Below are 23,121 nucleotides of genomic sequence, written 5' to 3'. Positions count from 1 at the left end.
CGTTCGGGGCTTGGGGCAGTAGCCGGGTCATGTCCCGCAGGCAGGCGGCCAAGGCGCGGGCCGGTGGCGGGGGCAAGAAGGCGGAGCTGGAGCGGAAGCGGGACGAGCGGGCGGCCCGCCGGGCGCTGGCCAAGGAGCGCAGGAACCGGGCCCCCGCGGAGGAGGACGGCGGCGGTGCCGCGGCCCAGGAGTTCGTTAGCTTCGGCAACCAGCTGCAGGCGCTGGGCCTCAAGCTGCGCGAGGTGCCGGGCGACGGGTAAGCGCGCGGAGGCGGGGCCACGCCCCCTGCCGGGCCCCCTCCCTCTCTCCCGTGCCACGCCCCCTGCCCTGCCGGGCACCCAGCCCCGCCCCCTGCGCTGGGCACACTCCCGGGGTTCCAACTGCTGTCCCGTGTCCTGTGCACGCAGCGCCCCCCTTGACCCAGCCACCAGCCCCCAAACCACTCCCCTGTCCTGGGCAGCCTGACCCACCCGTCCAGCTCCTCTGGCTTCCCTGATCCAGGCTCCCAGCCCCCTTGGCACTCGGTTCTTCCCCAGGCACTTGTGCCTCAGCGTGGAGCTCGTGGTTCATGTGCTCTCCACAAACAACACTGAAAAGTACTTGGACTTGCTTCGATTCTGCAGCCTTGTAGGAAGTGTTACTACAGAATGTATAGAGACTGAGCATTGAGGGAGGGTGCATGCAGGCTGCTTGTAGAACTAACTGGTCACATTCTATCCCCTTGATTATAATAGGACAAGACACTATTGCAACTGTGAAACTGGCAAAAATCTTGCCAATTTCACTCTACAGTAATGGAGTTGAATCAAAGGAGGGAGACCTGCAAAAATCCAAGCTGAGGCAGGGGTACAAGTGTGGAGACACCACAAAAATCAGAAGCACTGGGGTAGAGGTTGGGGGAGTGTCCCTTCTTTCTATTATCCATAGGAGTCCTTTGTCTGGGGAGGGCAGCCTTCACATTTATCAGGCTGTTATTGGCTACAGCAGGGGTAGGCAACCTATGGCACTTGCGCCAAAGGCGGCACGTGAGCTGATTTTCAGTGGCACTCACACTGCCCGGGTCCTGGCTACCGGTCCAGCAGCTCTGCATTTTAATTTAATTCTAAATTAAGTTTCTTAAACATTTTAAAAACCTTATTTACTTTACATATGACAATAGTTTAGTTATATATTATAGACTTATAGAAAGAGACCTTCTAAAAACATTAAAATATATTACTGGCATGCAGAACCTTAAATTAGAGCGAATAAATGAAGACTCGGCACAGCATTTCTGAAAGGTTGCCAACCCCTGGGTTAGGGGCAGCTCTGGAAGAGCAAGGTCCCTGAACCAGGGTTCCAGGACATCACAGTGGTGGGAATCTCAGCCGCCTTTTCTGTTCCAAAGGTGGAGATTAGGTTCTCAGTGGTGGACTGACCCTCATATTTTATATTGGCCTGTGCCTGTTAGGTGTCTCATTGACTTTTTAATTTCTGGTATGTTTCTATCAGTCCTGCTACCTGTATTTTGAATAACAGTTGAATGCTTTCTAGCCTGATAAATAGTTCAGTTTTTATAATTTATACATATATATGCTAAAGATACTGTGTCACAATATGTACTTGATTGAGGAGGGCAGATTGAGTGACCCAACCCCTTAAAGAGATTATCATGTTAGGTATATTTTAAAGAATTGGAATGTTCTCTATCGTTATCTCTTAATGCGGTAGTCACCCCTTCCCCAAAGGGTTAACAGAATAGTTGACTGTGTGGAAAGTGTCACTATTCAATAACTTGCTCTTTGTAGCATCCCATCCGTTGTCTTGGCTGGGATTTTTGAAGCGATTTAAAGGAATTAGGTGCCCAAATCCCCCTGATTTCAAGGACAGTTGTTGGCCCGTGAGAGACTAGTCAATGGTTTTCTATCTTGTTCTTAGTGGGTGGGTGTCTATTTCACTAAAAGCCCTACACTGTTGCTACTAGTAGGTAAACACTTTCAGTTGCAGCAGAGATGTTGAGTAGTAAGTGAGCATCTCACTACAGGCCTGACACGCAGGGAAGCTTATTTTCCTGCTGCCCTGACTGCACTGTTCCTATCTGTAAATCACAGACTTCAGCATTAATCACCAGTATTAAATACATGTCAGACAGACTTATCTGAAGTGTTGTCTTTCTACAGCAACTGTTTGTTCCGGGCCCTTGGTGACCAGCTTGAGGGGCACTCCAGAAACCACCTCAAATACCGCCAGGAAACAGTGGATTATATGATAAAGCAGAGGGAGGATTTTGAACCTTTTGTTGAGGATGATGTTCCCTTTGAGAGACATGGTATGGAAACTGGGATGCTGGCAGAAGGAGTTATTGTGTAACTAATCCCCTAGCCAAACCTCTCGCCCTTCCATTTCCCCAGGCCAAAGCTACCTTAGAGTAGCTATTCATTCTTCAGGTGCAATTTGTAGATACTCAAGAGTTTTCCATCAACAAGGCTTTAGGAGAGAGTGGGAGGTGAGGAACGCGAGCTGCTAAGTGGTCTTGGTATGTGTCCAAATATAGGAGCAGTTTGGAGAGGCAAAATAAGCCTAAGGATAAATCTACACTGTTGCACTGAGGTGTAATTCCCAGATGTACATGTGGTTGGAGTGGCGTGGGTGGTGGCTTAGGATAGCTGCCCACATATGTACCTAGGATCTTGGACTGGGTTGAACTCAGGCAGCTAGCCCAAGCCGCTGCCTGTGCTCTCGTGGCCACACTGCTGTTTTTAATGTGCTTGCTTGATCAGAGCTAGCACATGTATGTCTACCTGAGTTGAGAATTGCAATGTAGACTCACTGTGAGTGAGTTAGGTGCTTGACTCCCATTGAATTTCAGTAAGCGAGTGCCCTCTCAACATTTTGGGTTCCTTTGAAAAATCTCACCCTGAGGTGCTTAGCTTTAGTAGGACTTCAGATTAAATGGAAGCCTGCCCCATAACATTATATAAATGTTAATTCTAGATAAGAGCGAAAACAGAGCCTTATTTAGATTTTGCTATAAGAGCCTGGAGAAACCCCTAAGTAACACACAGGTGATACAGGAAGCAGCTTTAGTGATTCAGTACATGGCATGCCATTTCTGAGTTACTGCTGAGCTGACAACGTCACATATGTGAGGAGAGTATTTGCTATGGTAATTAAAGACCCTCTTAATCTTTATGTACAAATTCCAACATGAATAATCACATTTGTCTGTCAGGCTTGTTGCTGAAGTGTGGTTCTCTTTAGCCACCAGTGTTTCTGTAGATGTCAAATCCAAATCTCTAACCTCTTCTGTATCCATTCTGAATTTTTTTTTAGTTGCCAATTTGGCGAAGCCTGGTACATTTGCTGGTAATGATGCTATTGTGGCATTTGCAAGGAACAATCAAATGAATGTGGTTATTCATCAGCTCAATGCCCCTCTGTGGCAGGTAAGAATCAACACTTAACTTTCCTACCTTGACCTGGCTTCCTGCTGACTAATACAGATGGTGTTAAATGTGCTGATTTTGTGTTTGTTTGTTTTAGTTACTCTTGGCTAGGTTTTGGTATGATGCTGAGTGCCTCTTTGCTTCCCCCTCCCCCCTGCAAAATTTTCCCAAAATGTAAGCAAGGAGGAGGGGGATAAGACACTATAATTTAGGCCAATAAACAGCTATTGAACATGTGAAACTTAAGCGTGTCAGGCCAGATCGTCTTGTGTAAACTGACCTCTCCATTGAGGTGAGACTTGCATCACCTGAGGATCAGGCGTATGTGTAGAATGACTGTTACGATACTAGATTGAGTTAAGGTTGGGGAAGGTTGTTGGTGCTGACGTGTTAGGAGTTAAAAATAAGTGTGGTAAGGCTGTCAACTGAATGTAGGAGTCAGTGTTGTGGCGGGGCCCTTGGATGCCTGTTGTGTGTGAGAAGCTCCATCAGCTGGTGTTTTGGGGAAGTGCAGACTGAGTTAGTGCTTTTGTGGGTGACATGGAGTGGATAGAACTGTAAACTTCTTGCAGTAACTCTGCAGGCCAAATTAGCATTGGCCAAAGCAGTATTGGTTTAACTACATGGGTGGAGAACTTCTGAGATGTGCAGAAATCGGTTGGGTTGATCCTCCATTTGAATTCTGTATGTATTTCCTAAGATGTGTCCTATTTAATTACTGCTAAACTCCTTGAAAACTACTGCTGCTTTACATTGCTGTTTTACTGAAATCAGTGAATTGTTAGGATGTACCACGTACTGCATGTTTGCACTTGCCATGGTTGCCAGCGATATTTTGAGTGACATTCAGGTAAATGTCACCAGCATAAGAACGTGGACTATGTAGGGACTGAGATGTTTGAGAGAGCTTGTTGTTAGCTTGCCTCACTCCTCTGTAATACAACAGCAAGCATATCTGTTAACCATTTCCCTTGGGAGGTTGGCAAAGTCTGAGATGACAGAAGAATGAATCCATACTGAACCTTCCTAATCTGTATTCAGAAGAGCAGCATGTGAATGAGCTTCTTCAGTCCTGGATCATTCATCTGTGTGTCTGTGCTTTAGTGAGGTGGATGTAAAGGAGTAGCCCTCCTTTACAAATAGTACAACAAAATGCGTAGGTTAGGTCTACTGTGGAGTCAGAGCAGTTACCAATTGGAAGGTCTAGCTGGCATTTTAAATGCACTCCAGCATGCTGTAAAGTAACTGTTGAATGGATTTCAGAACCAGAAAAGTGTATTTAGAGTTTAGATGACCCTACATAAGTTAGGTAGCTAACTCACACATTCTAAAGAAAAAGCATTCTTCTACTATGCTAAATTAGCTAGTTATGAATCCAGCAAGCATAATGCTCAGCTATGGTAGAACCTCAGAGTTATGAACTGACCAGTCAACCACGCCCCTCATTTGGAACCAGAAGTACACAATCAGGCAACAGCAGAGACCAAATAAACAAACAAATACAGTACAATGCTGTGGGTTAAGTGTAAATTACTAAAAACAATGGGAAAGTATTGTTCTTCTCCGTAATAAAGTTTCAAAGCTGTGTTAAGTCAATGTTCTTTCAAAAAAGTTTACAACTGAACTATAATGTTTTGTTCAGAGTTATGAACATTTCAGAGTTATGAACAACCTCCATTCCCAAGGTGTTTGTAACTCTGAGGTTCTACTGTACTTGGTTTCTCAGAGCATGTAGAGGCAACCACTATATAGGAGTTCTTGGATATGTTACTCAAGTTGTTGTTTTGAAATGGATGTGCAAGTTGATGTGCTCACTCTTATCAGTACATCATGCATCACCTCAACAATTACTGCCTGAGTGTTCCCTCGTTCATGGACCACTTTCAGTGCCCTTATTATAGGGCTTGTGATGAGATTTCTTGTCTTGTGTGGGTGAATGTAGTGCTGAGGAAAGGTGCTAGTTGACAGCCCCAGTGATGGAAGTCCCCTACCACAGAACAAGTATTTTTGGGCAGCTGTGTAGCTCTCTCCCTACAACTGCCATTGTGCCTCAGACAGACTGTCTTTAGGGGAGTTCATTTTCCATACTTCACTTGAGTCCTTGGTCTCAGCAATAGAACCAGATGGGGGTTGACTTGTAAGAGAGCCGCCTTAAGCACGAAGCAGCCAACCTGAAAAAATCCTGGTTGAGCAGCTGTTCAGCGCCTCCTGCTCTACTTATTTGTCAATCGTTTTTGGCCTGCTCCAAAGCCTAGTGAAGTCACTGGACATCTTTCCATTGACATCATTGGGATTTGGATCAGCCCCCTTGATTTATTTGGAAAAAATGCTTTTTGAGATGCCTATTACACATGGAGTTACAGGGTTTGCTTTGTGCCTAATGATGTCTTTGCCATTTTCCTTTGGCTTAAGGTGCTCTCATTAACAAGGTCTATTTCCAGTACAAATTAGCACCCTAACTCTTTCCTGAATAAAAGTGAGTTTTGATTACTTTTTGCATATTGTCACATTTGCTGTAGCAAAACTCTGTTTACAGCCCCAGTGCATCAGCAGGAAGCTTCCCTTTTGTTAGAGTTTGTCCATGTTTTCCTATCAGGATGCCCTCTTGGAATTGCAGGATCTGTAGCCATTGACCCTTCTTCAAAAGAGACTTACAAAGTAGATGTAAAGCTACTTGCAAAGTAGATGTAAAGCTAGCGAAGCTTAAAATATCTTGTTGCCTTCCAGCATGTTGACCAACTTAAAAATAATGGAATGAGAATGGGGAGGTAAATGAAAAGTTGTTGAATTGGTGACTTGAAGGTGAATAGTTCTTAAAAGAAAGAAATGGAGGACACTTGTTTAAGATCTCAAACCCTTAACAGGACAGACATATACTTCTCCTACAGATATAGTCTAAAGAAGAGCAGGAAAATGCTCTTAGTTGCTTTCAGAAACATGGAGGGGTGAGCATTCTTTGTGCTGCTTTGGGTACTGGTCATCTGGTTTGGCAGGTAAGTAAAGCAGGAGCTGACTTACAAATATTCGGTTATGAAAATAAATCTAATTCTCTGCATTCCATTTCAGAGTTGGGATCTTAAACATCTTTTACATAAAAGTTTAAGTAACTTAAAATATCTGGGTGCCTACGTATACTTAGATCTGGAGTTATTCTAGCAGCTGTTACATCCCTAGATGCAGCTAATTCCCAGGCTAGATGTTTTTTCTACAGATATTGCAGAACTTTGTCTGGCACAAATGAAAACTTTCATTTTCTTTAATGTTTTCCAGGCCTGCTCTAGTATTAAAGAGCAAATTGACCAGCACTGCGTTTCTAAAGGCATAAGAATCAAGCAGCTGATGTGCCTTCTTATCACTATAACTTGCTTATTATGGTTATTATTTTAGGTGCATCTGGACTACTGGCTAAATGTTCCTTAGTTAAAGGTCTTAGCTATCTAGATAGTTTCCTAGGTCAATGTTTTGTGTTAGTCTTAAGCACTGCTTGAAAAAAAAAAAAAAAAAAAAAAAAAAAAAACAGATGCTCTTCAGAATGCAAAGTTGATTTAATTCCAAGGTCTTTTTGGGAATCTGTCTTCCTCAGATTCGAGGCACGGATAAAAGCAACGCCAGGGAACTGCACATTGCCTATCGATATGGAGAGCACTACGATAGCGTGCGGAGAATAAATGACAACTCTGAAGCTCCCGCACATCTTCAAACAGAGGTTGGTGATGATAGAATGAGCTCCTCTGGTCTGGTGCGGGCGTCAAACCAGAGTCTGGGTCTCTGGTTTCTGCCAGCTCAGTTTGACTGAATATGTCAAAAGTGATCGTCATCGATGGTGTGTGTGCATGTGGCACCCTCTCATTGACTGTTGTGTTGAGCATTGGGGACACAAAAAATATCCCTCGGTCATTATAGTTGGTGACGTCCACTTAGCAGGCTGTTGGAGAAAGTTTCTATGTTTACAGGACTGGGTTCCGGGAACTTCTGAATTCTGGTCCTGGCTCTGATCAGTGCTGAGGGCCCAAATGTCCTTGAACCTTGTAAACATGTAAAAAACCAAGGGGGGACTTGAAGGTGAAACAGCCTCACTCTAGAGCCATCACTGTCCCTCATTAACTATGGAGGGTTAGAATGAGCTGTCCTGGAGTCACAGTGCATGCAGTTGTACAACATGCACCATCTAAATGAGGTTCAGTACTTGACATTTTCTTTTATGAAGTCTGCTTGCTATACATAATCCTATAGCATCAGAAGCTTTTCACCATATAATGCAAGACTCAGGCAATGGTGGAAACAACAATGGAAAATTATCCAGTTTGAGGTAGGTTTTTTTTTTTTTTTTTTAAATAAAGGACAACCCAGGCAAAGGTATTTAATTCTCTAGCCAAGTTCAATGGTCAGCACTAGGTTTCCTTTGTCATGTCCTGAAATGACAGTCTCTTCATATGCTATGGGACTCTGATTTGACCTAGGCTGATAGTTTTCATGGTTTCCTTGTCACTGCAGATGCTGTGTAAAAATGAATCCAATAAGAGGGAGAAGATCAAGCCACAGAAGGACGAATCTGAAGAGGAGTTAGAGGATGAAGTGGAAGATGCTGTACAAAAAGTCTGTAATGCAACTGGGTGTTCGGTCAGTATTTAGTCTCGTTTTCATTTCGGAGTGATGCACACAATGAAGGGCACCTCTTATTACATGGAAGTTGACCTGCAAATGGTTCATGGGCTGATGCTGCTGAGCAGTTTCAGCACCAGAGCTGAAAGTCACTGGTCAGGGCTTTCAGGGAATATGCTTCATAATACATTCCATCTGTAGCTACTGTACCTGTATTTCAGGAATGACTAGATTTTTTTTTTTTGGCATGTCTAGCTTGAGGTCCCTTGAAGGTGCCAGATTTTTGGAAAGTGCTGAGCATCCATTCTCTGAAATTCAGGCCCTTTAAGGTATCATAAGGTGGGCACCCAAAATCCCTAGTCACTTTGGCCATCATTGTTAAACAGCTGTAATCAGCAGCTGCACTGTCCCTGTAGATTGTCATCTGTATTATAGTAGTTCCTAGGGGCCACCCAAGAATCGGGCTCCATAGTGCTCAGGGACTCTCTAGTATGTGGGCTATACCTTAGCACATCAGCACTTGTGTGTATGACTGTGCAGTCAACTGAGTTTTTTGGATTTGGCTGCTGAGTTTAAATCAGATTTGTCACTTACTGTGCCCTACTGAAAAGCAGAAATGTGGAAGCTTATAAGAATTTCCCAAACAAGATTTGCTTTTAGCTAGAATGTATAGATAATTGTTTAACAAGTCTGAGGGGTTCAAATCTATCCCACATATTAACATCTCTATTTGTGGCTAGGATGTTGATTTAATCATTCAGATTCTGGAAGTGAAGAACTACGATATTGATTCTGCAATATTTGCCGTTCTCCAAGTGAATGAAGTGAAAAGAATCTGTAAGTAAATGGAGGATTTTTTAAAAACTCTTATGTTTCTGAAGAATGCTGGCAGGAGGGCACTGAAGACAGAGGTGCTCTCCTTAACCATATGACAGGGATAGCACTGGCAGTAGCAGAGCAAGCTTCTCCTCAGATGTCCCACCAGGATGCTTCAGCCCTAGCATAAAAGGATCAGCTGTGAGAGGATAAGGTTAAACTTCTACTCTGATCAATGCTTGGTGACTCAGCTGAGGCTTCCAGTGTGGTGCCATCTATGAAACTGGTTTCAGTGACTATGCTAGGAACTCGAGTGAGCCCACCAACTGATTTCATCCAGGACAGCGAGCAACTAGCCCCAACAGACCTGCGCTGGGTTTGTGCTGATGGTATAACATTTACAAGGCTCCACTTCAGATTACTGATGCCATTCAGTCCCTCAAATAAATGGATTTTCAGTGTTTACTAATTGATTCTAAACCTGCTATTGCACTCAGGCCTCTGGTGTCCCTTCACCTGGGATGTTTAGGTCCTGAGGAGATCTTCCCCACAAAGTTAATAAAAGCCTGCTACTGAAAGGCAACAAGGATCAAGTACATTCTTGTACATACGGTCCTCTTCTGAACTTTGCAATGGGTGTGAAATTTGAGGGGTCAAAAAAAAAAAATCTGTGGGCTTCATAAACTGGTTACCATGAGCAGCCCCATAACTAGCTAAGTAGTTTAAGCAGCATATGCCACCCCCTCAAAATTAAAACATTGTATAAAGCTCATTAGGAACCCAGTGACATTCTGTAACCAAGAGATGGATTGTTTCAGTGTCTGAGTGAAATCTCTTCCTTTAATAGATTCTGAAGAGGAATATGAGACCCAGGCCAAAAGTCAGAAGTCACAGAGCTCAGCCTTGTGGGAGGAGAATGGAAGTGGCACCAGAATCTTTGGAAATCAGGGATTGCATCAGGATGGAACAGAAAACAACAAGACACAGGCTAGTCCAGATGAAGAGAATCAAACCAACAAAAAACATTTCCCAAAGGTATCCATCTGGAGGGCTGGGAACAGGTCAGCTGTAGGTTCAGTGGAACTCTGACATTCTGGTGAACTCCTTGATTAAGGTTTAATCCTGGAAACATTTTGCCCATGTATACGAACTTGCTGTATTGCTGCAAGAACTGCACTCCCTGAATTTGCTAGCTGTACTGCTGGGATCTGATCTGTGTCAGACTATGCTCTTCTGACAATGGGGAACAAGAATGTTACACTATCATGTGGCCTCTGATTTCTCAACCAAGATGATGTTCAAATTCTGAGAGAGGGGCTGTGTGGGTACATTCAGGCCTCTGCTTTGTAGCCTTGTGCTTTAATAGCATCCTGTTAGCCTCTCTCTGCTATAGAACACAGCATATTCCTTTGCCTGTTGAGCAGGGCCTATAGGTAGAGCCCTACCAAATTCACAGCCATGAAAAAAGTGTCATGGACCATGAAATCTGATCTCCCTCTATGAAATCTGGTCTTGTGTGTGCTTTTACCTTACGCTATACAGATTTCACAGGGGAGACCGGAGTTTCTCAAATTGGGAGTCCTGATCCAAAAAGAGTTGCAGGTGGGGTCACAAGGTTATTTTAGGGGGGGTTGTAGTATTGCCACTCTTACTTCTTTACCACCTTCAGAGCTGGGCGGTCAGAGAGTGGTGGCTGTTGGCTGGGAGCCCAGCTCTGAAGGCAGAGCCACCGCCAGCAGCAGCGCAGAAGGAGGAATGGCATGGGATGGTATTGCAGGCAGCAGTAAGCGTGGCAGAGCTGGGCACTCAGTCAGCAGCCGCCACTCTGTAGCCACCCAGCTCTGATGGCAGCCGTGCAGAAGTAAGGGTGGCAATACCATATCATGCCATCCTTACTTCTGCGCTGCTGCTGGTGGCAGCTCTGCTTTCAGAGCTGGGCTCCCAGCAGCCGCCGCTGTCCAGCTGCCCAGCTCTGAAGGCAGCACCACCACCACCAGCAATGCAGAAGTAAGGGCGATAGTACCACAACCGTCCCTACAATAACCTTGTGACACCTCCCCTCTCCTTTTTGGGTTAGGACCCCTACAGTTACAACACCGTGAGATTTCAGATTTAAATAGCTGAAATCATGAAATTTATGACTTTAAAAATCCTATGACCGTGAATTTGGTAGGGCCCTACCTAAGGGTGTTTGAAGGTGTATTTACTGTTGGACTCTTCCTTTTAAGGTATCCAATAAACAAAGGAAGGAGCAGCAGCAGCTAGAGAAGAAGAAGCGGCAAGAAGAAAGGCACCGGCAGAAAGTCCTGGCCAATAGGAGTAACAATGCAGATAACAGGAGCGAGACAGACTCGGATACACAAGTCACCCTAGTGAAGACCCTTGCAGCTCTGAACATATGACTGGTGTATTGTGTGTTCTTTCACGGAATAGGCAAATGGCAAATAAGACTGATCGGGAAGGGCACTGAGCTTTCAGACAAAGCCATCTTCAAAGCAGATTCCTCAGCACCCCTCTATTTTTAAACAGTGGTTCTATGGGGTTCTCTTAGCATACGCTATGTTGTCTTTGGTTCTCCAGCTGTGGGAAGAACAACTCTTCAGTAACACTAAAGAACATCAGCCAAGCTTGTGAGGGATGGGCAATCAAGGTCAAGCAAAGTGAAAACATCAACACTTGTTTTTACTATTCCTGAGACAGAGTCTATTCAACCTTGATCCATTACCCCACGCACCTTGTGTGAATTTTGCTTGGAGACATCACAGTATTACTGAAGTTAACTCTGACTACATTTTACTAAGTGCAAGCATAGAAGAGCTTATTTTAAATTACTGTGCAGGAACAGTTTAACTGCTCCAAACTCAGGAACTACTCTTTCTCTATTAAAATAGATTAGGACAAAATTCCCAAATCCGTTTCAAAGCTGATCAGCCAAATGCTGTACCAGAGATGTCAGATTCCTTTCCCTCCTCACTTGTAACTTGATAGCAAGTTTAGTCCAGATAGAGCTGCTCTTGCTTTTGTTGCACTAAGACATATGCTAAATGCTGCTAATTGTTAGAGGAGATAGGTATATGCAGGGAGATGGGGATGGTTGGGTCTATGCTTGTTTTTTTGCACAGAGCAGGTGAACTCTGAAGTCTGTAGATACTCTGATCTGCTGGCAACCGAGTTTCCCTTCTGACAAAGCTGCTCCAATAATAATAGGGAAACGCCAATGTATTCCCTAGGTTGCCGGGTGGATTCACCCAATCTGGTGATGTTTAGTAAGATAATCTTTTACCATAAGCAGGTGTAAGATTTCTGTTGTATAGTAACAAAGATGTGCTGGTGTTTGGACCATCCTCCACCTTTCTCCTGAGCAAGTAGAGTCTGAACCCTTTGCTGCTTTCCACAAAGATTAGGAGCCTGGCCTAAACTAGGGCCAAATTCTATTTTCTTAATTTGATGGTGTGAAGCATTGGACATCACTCAAGTGTTTGGACCTGCATCAAGCTTTAAAAAGTGTGAAGGATTGGGGGGAGGGGAAACCCTTACTCAGAATAAAGTCTAAGCAGAATGTTTGAGTGAGATGAGCTTTGAAAAGTGATTCTAGATGTCTTAATCATCCTATTTTGGTGCTAGAACGTATGTAGACATGAAACATACAAATGTCCTTTTCGCTTAATTGTCAAAGTCTTAGTTAGTGGTTCTTGGTTTCCTCTTACTGTATATCAGTAAAATGTGAAACAGAAGAAATGGTGCTGTTTGGTATGCTAGCAATATTAACGGTTGTAGGAGAAAAGTAGAACTGTGAACTCTGACCTCGGAGTTTAGAAAGCTGCTTGGTGGTAGTGAAGATAATGAAAAGCAGCCCTTTTGCTTAGAGAGATGTCACGCTGCATTTAACTGGTCAAGAGGTACATTACTGGCAGGTCAGTCCAGGTTTTGGAAGTCATTATTCCACCCAGTTATGGGCTGCACAGACTCCAGAAGTGGTTCTGAACACCTAGCAACTTTGTGCTTTGCTGCTCTGATTGCTAGTGACATGGGGGCCTAGGGAGTTGGGGGGGTGGGGAGAGAAAAGCTAAAGCAGTGAATCTGACAAAGGGCACGTCACTTACCCAGCAGTAAGTAAAAGGTATTTACAGCAGTAGGGAAAATGCCTTAGCAAGGTTGTATCTACAGGTCACTATGGGGTTGCCTCCTTGCTTAGCCCCAGTATGTTTTGATATAGGGAGGAGAGATTGCTTCTGTGAGTGGCTAGACAAACATCTGAGCTGAAGTAACAATGCTGGTTTGTCAGCTGTGTAACTAGGATTTGGATTCTTGATATTCTTTGTGAATCATGTAGCTTTTTCTTGAGTCAGAGCTGATTAGAGGATTGTTTTTCCATCCAATTCTGGATGAGGGGTAGGGAGAAAGTTGTTCTGAAAGAAAATATGGCTACTAGATGAAGGTTGCTTCTACCATAAGCACAGAAGCTGCTTCCATCGCTGACCCTGTGAAGTCCAACCTTGTTCTTGAAGAGATTCATTGGGCTGGCTTTTTCATGCAGAGCTACCAGATTTTTAGTGACAGGGGGAAGAGTGATCATACATTCAAATATTTAACTATGGTTCCTGAAACTGAATATGCAATGGAAGATGCTTTCATCTGCAAGCGTAAATGAATTAAACAAAGCTCTTATTGCACTGGGCAGATTGTTTTGTGAAAGCACTCAACTTCACTCCAGCAAGCTGTGCCAAGAAATCCAACCTGCAGTAGCTGAGGGTCCCAAACTCTCCTGCCCTCTGTGGTATAGACTCTCTGGTCTGGCTGATGGAAATGCCCCTGCCTTTAAGATCTAGAACATCTCTGGCAGATGAGTTCCCTGTACTTTGTTTCTCCAGGACCTTGCTTTTGTGCCTGTTGGCTAAATGAGATTTGGCAGTTGTCCTCTAGGTGGCAGACTGTGAATAGCCTTCACAGGGAGAAGATCAGCAGGAAAATAAGCAGCAAATGAGTTGGGTTCATTCCCTTATAGCTTTTATTGTCAAGCTCTTTGATATGGAGCCAACTGTGCCACATGGCATTGGGTGTCTTTGCACTGGGGTGATGAGCTGTGCGATTTTCCACTTGCCATCATACATTAATGTCAGTGCCCACCTACATAGCAGAGACCATCTCCATCCAAGAAGCCTGCTGCTTGAGAATCCTCTGGTTTTATCAAGGTGGCTACTTTGTACAAGTCATTGGGCTTAATGCTAGATGGGGATTTAAATAGCTCAGGCTAGGCAGTGGTTTATGGAGACTTCCAACTCTAGATCTCTCTGGATGCAGATAAATGGTAGTTTAGTGGCCAAGGTGAAATGAATAAGTTTCAGTCCTGCTAGAAAGATACTATCATCATGGGCACTTGGAGGCCAGGACTGAGTGAATATTGATTACCTCTGGAGTCCTTCAAGAGATGTTTAGCAAACATTGTCTGAAGCTTTTACTATGGCTGCTTGTGATACACCTATTTGGATAGAGGGTTAGCTCAGCAGGTGGAAACTTGCATAGCTCCACTGACTTTGATGGAGTTAAATTGGTAATGTAAACCAAGCCTATGTCTGTATAACTGTTAGTTACACAGACCTAGTCCCCACTGTAGCCCATGCTATGGGCTTCTCCCATCAACATAGCGACTGCCTTTCGGGCAGGTGGAGTACCTATGTTGACAGGAGAGCTTCCCCATCGGCATAGGTAGCATCTTCATTATGCGCTACAGCACTGTAAGTGTAGACAAGCAGTTATTGCCAAACTGTGCAGGTTGCGCATGTGGTCAATTGTTCTTTAATGCTGCCGATCCACTACCTTCCTCCAGTAAACGTAAAGAGAAAATACCCCCCATAGCAGTTAAATTACACTGAAAGTAATAAACACTTGGCTGGAGGTTGCACATGGTAACAAAAGCAGGCTTGGGTTTGAGTGCAAGTGGCAGGGAGGTGTCCCCTGTCTTTAGCTGTGCACTAATTCTAGTTTCTTTCTGGTGATACCTTAACCCTCCTTGGAGGGCAGTCAGTCCATCTGTTGACTTACCAGCGGTTTTACCTCATCTGCAGTGCCTGAATATTAGAAAAGTCACATGACCTGTAGTATTTGCATCTATAGTAATGTTCCAGCTGTTCCTAATTTCCCTTGGATTCTGTTGAAACTGAGCAGGGATCTTCTTTTCCTTCCTACTTCAGAGCATTCTGTGGGGCTCCTGCCCCTGGCAAACCAAATGTCTGTCTCTTTTAATTGACTACATAGTGCAATAGAAGCTGCAAAGATGTGCCATGAACTATGAGAATGGATTTTTGTATATTGCTCAAGTACAGATTAAAGGCAAAATTTTCAGATTTACTAAAAGCGGGCTCACTTCATTTTGTTGAGTAAGAATGTACTAGCCAACACACTCAAGCAATCTGATTTGCTCTGGTTCTGATCTGGTCCCCATTATTGTAGTATGGGAGTGTCTCAGTGTTCAATGTATTTATCCTCAACTCCTGATGGTAGAGCAACAGTATTATCTACATTTTACAGAGGAGGAACAGAGACACTAAGTGCTTGCCTCCCATTGGGCTGGTCATGAACTGTGCAACACCAACTCTATTCAGGAGCTGGCTAGCTTCATTTTGCCACCCCTTCCCACAATAGTGTTGTGCTATAACGAGGGCCAAATTAACAACCCTGCAGCAGAAAAGCTAGAGCAGGGCATGGATTGCCTACACTTTCCCATAGTGATGTAGTTCTAGAATTATCACCTTTGTGTCTTAAACTACCCTCCAAGGGTATGTCTACACTACCCACCGGATCTGTGGGCAGCGATCGAGCCAATGGGAGTCCATTTATTACATCTAGTCGAGACACGATAAATCAATCCCTGAGTGCTCTCCTGTCGAAAGAGTCGACGGGGGAGCGGCAGCAATTGAATCACTGCGGTGAGTAGGTTTAAGTATGTCAACTTCAGCTACGTTATTCACATTGCTGAAGTTGCATAACTTAGATTGATTTCTTCCCCCCCGCCCCACATGTTTGAAAAATCTAAGCATTGCTGGGTGCTAACCATAAAACAAGTTACTCTTACACTGTAGATCCACAAAATTATCTATGGCAAACATCCAAGATCTTCCTACATCTGTACTAGACCTGCTCAAAGACCACCACTAATGATCATGGTTTACAAGCCAATCGATGAGTTACGTTACTTCATTCAGTGATGATACCACAATCCAGTTACCAGTGAATGAAGACAGGCCTGCCTTAGACAGCTAGCTGAAGCCATAACACCAACAACCACTACTTTTAAAGAAGCTCAAAATGACTCTTCCCGGCTGTTAATTTTGAAGATGCATAAGAAGCAGGGAAGTGCACCAAGCAAGACCCAGCTCCTCTGAGCAGTAGTGAGAATGATGAATCCCGAGTTATCCCAATTGCTAAGATGATGTGTCTGGGGAAGTGATTTATGCCCTGTAGATAAATTCCAGCTTGTAAAAGCATTGTCACCTTGAAACCTGGGGGGTTTTAAAGGGAGTCTAACAGAGTTTCCCTGGCCTCATTTCTGTACTACTCTGGTGGGTTTTTTAAAATCCATGAGTCTTTTAAAAATGTTTTTCTTCTCTTGCTGTAGGTTTTGGCACAGTGATCGACACGTGAAGCTGCCTGGATACAAAACACTGATAAACACACATGGAAAATGATAAACCACCTATTTCTAAGCTGTCTTTTCAACTCATTTGTTACTATAAGCAGCTACAAACTTTTCCTTAGTGGAGGTAAGGGGACTCCAGTATATGCTTAGCTGCAGCGTGTGTGTAATCCCATCCCTTGTAAGCACTTTGCTGAATCTGGGCCATAAATCCAGCTTGTTTGACTTGTTTTCATTGATCCTCTTTCGTTTTGCTGTGCTGGTGCCTAAAATAAAAGAACTGGAGCCTTCCATCACATATGCAACACTAACAGGCAGTTCAGGATGAATCTTCTCTAGCCATCTAATCTTTCTCTGTGACAATGGTTTGCAATTCCCATTAAGGAGCAATTTAAGTAGTCATGATAAGTTGCAGCAGAAAGCAAAGGCCCTTCAGTAGCTCTAGAAGAGTCTGGAGTGTTTGTTAGAAGGGAAAGCGAACAAGTGGTTTAAGGGCAAGTCAATATGTTCAATTGAAGGGTAAGTTTGAGGGGAAGGTGGGTAGGAGAATCATTAGTAGGTGCATCATTCCTGGAGCGGGTCTCTTTATGCTAACGAAAGGGGAGAGATGATTGTCCTAGCTTAGCTGGTGCATTTACAGTTTCACATGGATTTAATTCTTCGACACTGATATTGGCCCAGTCTGGTCTGGTCTGGATTGTGGCCAGGCTCAACAACATTATTAGCCTCTAGTGCACAGAGCTCCTCCACCATTAACTGTGACCACCCCAAGGCAGCTCTGTAGCACTTGTTTGCCTTCCTGTGAGCTGCTCCTGAGCATGTATTCCTAGCCTATGTTCTCTTAGAAGGGTGCAGTGCTGATGTAGAGGAGAGGTGCTTGCAAAGGCAGCGTGTCCCCTCCCAGTGCTACCCCCAAATCACTGCCAGTGCCAGAATGGGGTCAAGCTGCCCACATCACCGAGTCAGGCAGGCCTACGATGAGGTAGGCTTGTCCCAGTCTCCAACCAGTGGTAAAGAACCCAGCGATCATGCAAAATACAACCCTGTTGAAACAACAGATCGGACTAGATGTTTGGAGGGGGGAGCTGCCTGGGAAGGGTCTGGAGGGATGTTATCCTGCTAGGCAACACAAGAGGAGCCATAAGATCAGGCACAAAACTGGAATAGAACTATCAGCAACAATATTAACTACTCCTGTCCCCCATGCAGAGCTGATAGAACCACCAAGGGCAACTTCTCAAACTCAGCTGCAATTTAATAAGACTAGGAGAAGGGAGTTAGTACAAGCCCACTTCTTCCCATAAGGCTCTTTCCCCTTGACCTCAAGGCAGTAGCTTCCTACCAGGTCTATTGAGAAGCTTCCTTGCAGCGGTCTGATCTGCCTCATGGAGTAACCACGCTACCACAGCTCTTCTCTCCTATTCAGATTTTACAGTGTTCTGGATCTCTGAACAGTTCTGTAATACAAACAGCTCCTCGCTACTGCACTTGTCAGATCAAAGGAATCCCACACAGCTGCAGACAAGCTGCCATATCCAAATCCCTTTGAAGTGTCACTCCTCTCCTGGAGAGGGTTGTACGCCAGCCCCCCTTGCTGTTTCTGCTCAGCTGGATGCTCCCGATCTGGCTTCTGCTCTCCCACTCACCTGCAGAGGGGTCCCTGCAGTTCAGCGTGATACACTCTGCGCAGAGATTGTGTTAGGGGAACTCATGAGGCAAAAAATGGTGACCATATTGAGAAGGGATAACATGCCAATGTTTGGAGGCCTGGGGACAAGACCCCGTATCTGCTACTTCTGTTATTATTTGTATCACAGTAGTGGCTGCATGTCCCACTGAGATCAGGGTCCCATTGTACAGCACCTAGCACAAACCTAGTGAGAGATCATCTGAAGAGCTCACAGTCTGAACAGCCAAGGCAGAGAATAGGTGGGAGGGGAAATGGAGGCCCCAGCTCATCACAGGTTAAAGACCTGTGAGCAGCAGAGCTGGAATGATTTGGCAGCAGATCCAGGTATAGACTTCAGATATCTTTAACCCCCACTTCAGCATCCTACCTACTGGACCGCACTGTCTCTGGTCTTGGAACCTGTCCTGATGTCCAGTCTGATTCACAATCACTGGGAATTCAGATTTTGTGTTTGCTCCAATTTCACTAACATTTATGCATTCCCAGAAGCACGTGTCGTCATCTACACCAGTGCAAAGTAGGTATAAAATGCAACCAAATGGAATTAGCAGCTTTTAATATCCACTTCACGCTGGTAGAAACGACCTGAAGACATGCAGGGCAATGGAGAATCCAGTTCCCTGAGTCTTTTCACTTCTCTTTATAAGATAGTCCCTCCAACCCCTTGATAACTCAATTCCCTTCAGTCTTTCAATGCCTCTGGTACAGTATTTATCTCATGAGACTCCAAGAAAACAAATCCTCTTTCCTTGTAAGGATGCATCCCTTGGTGGTATTGTTTGGCAAGGAAGCGTTCTCTACTCAAGCCAAGAAAGAATTGAAGTTAGTCACTTGAGTGGAGGTCACTCCCTGATTCTAAATATTTGATAGTATCTAAACGCTCACTTGGTGTCCTAGAGAATTGATACTTTTGATGGCTGATTTCCTGTGTACACTAGAACCTCACTACTCCACAGTGAACTCCTTACACAGCTTGGTATTCACCTTTCCAAAGCAGTGCTCTCTCCTTGTCTCTCAAAGATTCAATAGCAGTGCCTGGCAATTGAATCTCATTCCCCACTATGTTTCTAACACAATAATGCTACTGCATCCAGGTACCGAGGCCCAGATCCCAAAAGGTCTTAGGCTGCCAACTTCCCCTGAAATGAATTGAAGGAAGGAGTTTAAATATCTTTGAAGATCTGGGCCCATTTTACCAAGACCTTGTTGTTTCAGTAGGTACCATGTTGTGTTCAACAGTAGGCTATGAAATATCAGTGAGACTACTTGTGTGCAAAGTTACTGATGTGCAAGTGTTTACAGGATTGGGCTTTAAATCAACAACAATATTGCCATGAAACTGAACAAAAAATACAGTCAATGAAAGTCTGGTTTAGGGATTTGAACATACCCCTAACATGCAGAGTGGCAGAGCAAAACAAACAAACTTGAATTCTGCTGGTGGAGCAAAATATCAGGACAAATTGCATCTCGACCAAAGATCGGGCGGGACGCGGGATAACCACCCAAATATTGGGACGGTCCTGATTTTAATCTGGACATCTGGTCTCCCTAGCTAAAAGTGACATTAATTCTCACCCTTTTAAGTTGCGTGTGGCTTTTGTGCCCTTTACTCAGGACAGAAAGCAAAACTGAATCTGCATGACACCTGCCCTGGTCAGCCCCCAAAAGAAAGAAGTCCAGAATAAACCCTAGATAAAGTTACCCAAATGAATGTGACTATTCCCCATCATGAATTCAGTGATTTTCCCCCAAAGCACCCCATGCTTAAGAAACCACAGAGATGATTTCTCAAGTGTCTGATTCATCCATTCATGTTCCTCCCCCTTACAAACTTTGTTAGCTGTAGCGTGAACTGTAACATACCCCTGACTAATAAAATGTTTGTAATATAGGTGTTCTGATAGCTCATTAACCCACCAGCAAACAGCATTTTCACAATCTATTTCCCCACTTTACATCCCAGTGTTAACTTGGGGCCTAAGAGGTTAGGCAGCATGTCAAAATAAATAATGCAATTATTGTATGTGTCTTTCCATACAGGAGACATGAACAACTGTGAGGAGCTGATGTTATCCAGCCAATTCTTTGATTATTAAAAGGAGTCCCCCAGGGACGTTGGAGAAAGTAACTTTCTAGTTCTTCTGGTTGTAGAGAAAAGCCTGGAAACCTGAACCCTAAAAGCTGAAAAGCCAGAAGGGCAGTAAAAAGGCCTCATGTTGTTATTTTTAAAATCTCTTGATTGTGATGCAAATCTCATGATTGTGGGGGGCTGTCTCCTTACATCGGAGTGTTTGGGAATAACGCTGGTGATGCTGGATGGGTCTGTCTGGACCCTGAAGAAGGGTGCTTTTAAAATTGAGTGAGTTCAGTGGAGTTAGCCTTGTGGGGCAGCCACGCAGCCAGCTGGCACAGATGTAAAGGTGTTAAACTGTGTCCACATGGGTGTGAGAGGAGATTTCCTATCATGTTAAGGTAACTCCATTAAGTTAACTCAATTTTAAAGAGCATTTCTTTCCTTCCTGGGGACTGGGCAAGGGAGGTTGTTGTAACTGAGCTATCAGAATGTCATTTAAGTCTTTGCACAAAATATTTTAGAACATGAAATGGCCACGTAAAAGGGTTGACTCACCTCTGGGATGCCTCCTCGTGGCTGGGTGTGGAGGAGCAGCCTCTCTCTCCGGCACCCGCTGCTGACAGTTGTTCCTGGTTCAGTGGTGACCTGCCTCTTTTTGCAACTCAGCTCTCTAGCCAGGTCCTGTTTTAGTGCCACACCCCTTTCAGAGTACTCCACCCAAGTTCCAGTTTCTTCAACCCCTCTCCAGGGGTTAACTAAGACCCACAGGGTCCTCACCTGGAATCATCTATGTAGATCACTCAAAGAAAGCTCAAGTACTTCTAGTCCCACTCAACTAACTCCCAGAACTTTACCAAACCCTGTTTTGGGCTCGCCATGGGGAGAAACACTCCTCTCTTGCCAGCTTGGTAGTCCCTTGGTCTGAAGCTCAGCCTAATGCCTGCAAAGTCCTTCCTTGCTCTTATTTCAGGGTATCCCTGACTTCCTCCATCTCTAGTTCTGGCTCCAGGCTTCTCTCAGCCTTTAGCCCATGAGAGGAAACTACCAGCTAGTCTCCTGCCTGGCCTGTTTTCTCCCTCTGCTCCTTCTTTTATGATGACCCCACTCCTTCCCAGCTGGGTTTGATCACCAGTTTTGCCTAACACCATCCCAGTGGCCTAATTGGGCTCAGGCATCGGTTAACCCTTGTGTGGGGTTTATGCAGCCAATCACGCTCCAGCACATAGTTTATCTCCCCAGCCCAGCTTTAGGCCCAGCTTGTACATTCATTTTGGGCCTGATCTGCCTGGCCTGTTTTCTCCCTCTGCTCCTTCTTTTATGATGACCCCACTCCTTCCCAGCTGGGTTTGATCACCAGTTTTGCCTAACACCAACCCAGTGGCCTAATTGGGCTCAGGCATCGGTTAACCCTTGTGTGGGGTTTATGCAGCCAATCACGCTCCAGCACATAGTTTATCTCCCCAGCCCAGCTTTAGGCCCAGCTTGTACATTCATTTTGGGCCTGATCTGCCTGGCCTGTTTTCTCCCTCTGCTCCTTCTTTTATGATGACCCCACTCCTTCCCAGCTGGGTTTGATCACCAGTTTTGCCTAACACCAACCCAGTGGCCTAATTGGGCTCAGGCATCGGTTAACCCTTGTGTGGGGTTTATGCAGCCAATCACGCTCCAGCACATAGTTTATCTCCCCAGCCCAGCTTTAGGCCCAGCTTGTACATTCATTTTGGGCCTGATCCAAAGCCCAGGAAAGCCTGATTTAGATGCCCTTGGACTCTGCCTTGAGGTCCTGAGCCAAGTATTCCAGTTCTGCAGCTTTTCCCACTTTATAGTTGCAAGTCCATGTAGCCACTCGCTTTGGCTCTGGATAATCTTTCTCCAGCTGGTCTTAGATAAGGGTATGGCTACACCTGCAGCTGTACAGTGCTGGGAGTTAAACCTGTCTTCGTACAGCTGAGTAGGGAAAGTGCTGCAGTCTGTCCACACTGACAGCTACCAGCGCACTGTTGTGCCACATCTGCAGCATCTGCAGCGGCACTGGAAGTGGTGCATTATGGGCAGCTATCCCAGCGCTCAAGTGGGCTGGGGTGGACTGTGACAGGGTGCGTGTGCGGGGGGAGAGAGAGTGGATTTTTGGAGCTGACACTGTGTCAGCTCCCTGCCTTGCATGTTCCAACCCTCTCCCCCACCCCTCTCTCACTCACTGAAAGCAAACAGCAGCTGGTTGGGTTTTTTCTCACAAACCAGATAAGCAGCCACTCCCCAAAACAGACCCTTCCCTCCGCCCCACCTCTCTCTTCAAGCAAACATGAGCTGTAGGCGTTCCAAAGGGAGCCCCCCTGCCTGCCTCTGCTCATTCACAGCAAACAGGAGCTGTGTTTGGTTTTTTGATAAGCAGTTCCCAGAGCCCGGAGTTCACAACAAAACACTGAGAGGAACCGTCACCTAAAAGGATTATGGGGAGTTTCCGGAGGTCAATCACTGCATAATAAGGTTACACCCCATTTACACTGGAGCACCAGTGTCTCAGCCACTCTGCAGCAGCTGTTATTCCTCTCATGGAGGTGGAGTACCTGCAGCACTATAGCCACGGAGATACAGCGCTGTATGTGCCTTGCCAGTGTGGATGGGGAATAAGTTACAGCGCTGTGGGCGGCTTGATTGCGCTGTAACTCTCAAGTGTAGCCAAGACCTTAGGACTTGGCACTAAAACCAAGCCTCGCTGCAGCTGCCTGGCAGTGCTGCCTGGTTAACGGCTCCATTCGAGAAGGGAGCAAGAGAGAGCTCAGCTCGATATAACAGGACACAAGAGGACTATAGGTATGCTAAGGTTTATTTCACATATGCCATCAGCAGTTAAATCATACAAAATGGCCCGAGCCGG

At 45.0% G+C, this 23,121-nt stretch overlaps 1 protein-coding gene across 1 annotated transcript; it reads left to right on the top strand.

Annotated features, from left to right (window-relative positions):
- Window positions 1–2: 2 nt before the first annotated feature.
- On the top strand, window positions 3–15,197 carry OTUD3 (OTU deubiquitinase 3). Its single transcript, XM_032779545.2, has 8 exons — window positions 3–256; window positions 2,160–2,308; window positions 3,313–3,425; window positions 7,009–7,131; window positions 7,920–8,045; window positions 8,768–8,864; window positions 9,691–9,878; window positions 11,072–15,197. Exons 1-8 carry the CDS (start codon window positions 30–32, stop codon window positions 11,243–11,245), a joined length of 1,197 nt encoding a protein of 398 aa, XP_032635436.1. The 5' UTR covers window positions 3–29; the 3' UTR covers window positions 11,246–15,197.
- Window positions 15,198–23,121: the final 7,924 nt, after the last annotated feature.

Source organism: Chelonoidis abingdonii, chromosome 23 (assembly GCF_003597395.2).
Source record: "Chelonoidis abingdonii isolate Lonesome George chromosome 23, CheloAbing_2.0, whole genome shotgun sequence".
NCBI lineage: Eukaryota > Metazoa > Chordata > Testudines > Testudinidae > Chelonoidis > Chelonoidis abingdonii.
This window is presented reverse-complemented; position numbering and strand designations above follow the sequence as displayed.

What these genes read in the sequence shown, in the direction of transcription:
- OTUD3 (XM_032779545.2), top strand. Translation starts at nt 30, where the DNA reads ATGTCCCGCAGGCAGGCGGCCAAGGCGCGGGCCGGTGGCGGGGGCAAG. An exon ending in TGTTCCCTTTGAGAGACATG is followed by an intron (nt 2,309 to 3,312) that starts GTATGGAAACTG and finishes ATTTTTTTTTAG; the next exon opens with TTGCCAATTTGGCGAAGCCT. An exon ending in ACAAAAAACATTTCCCAAAG is followed by an intron (nt 9,879 to 11,071) that starts GTATCCATCTGG and finishes CTTCCTTTTAAG; the next exon opens with GTATCCAATAAACAAAGGAA.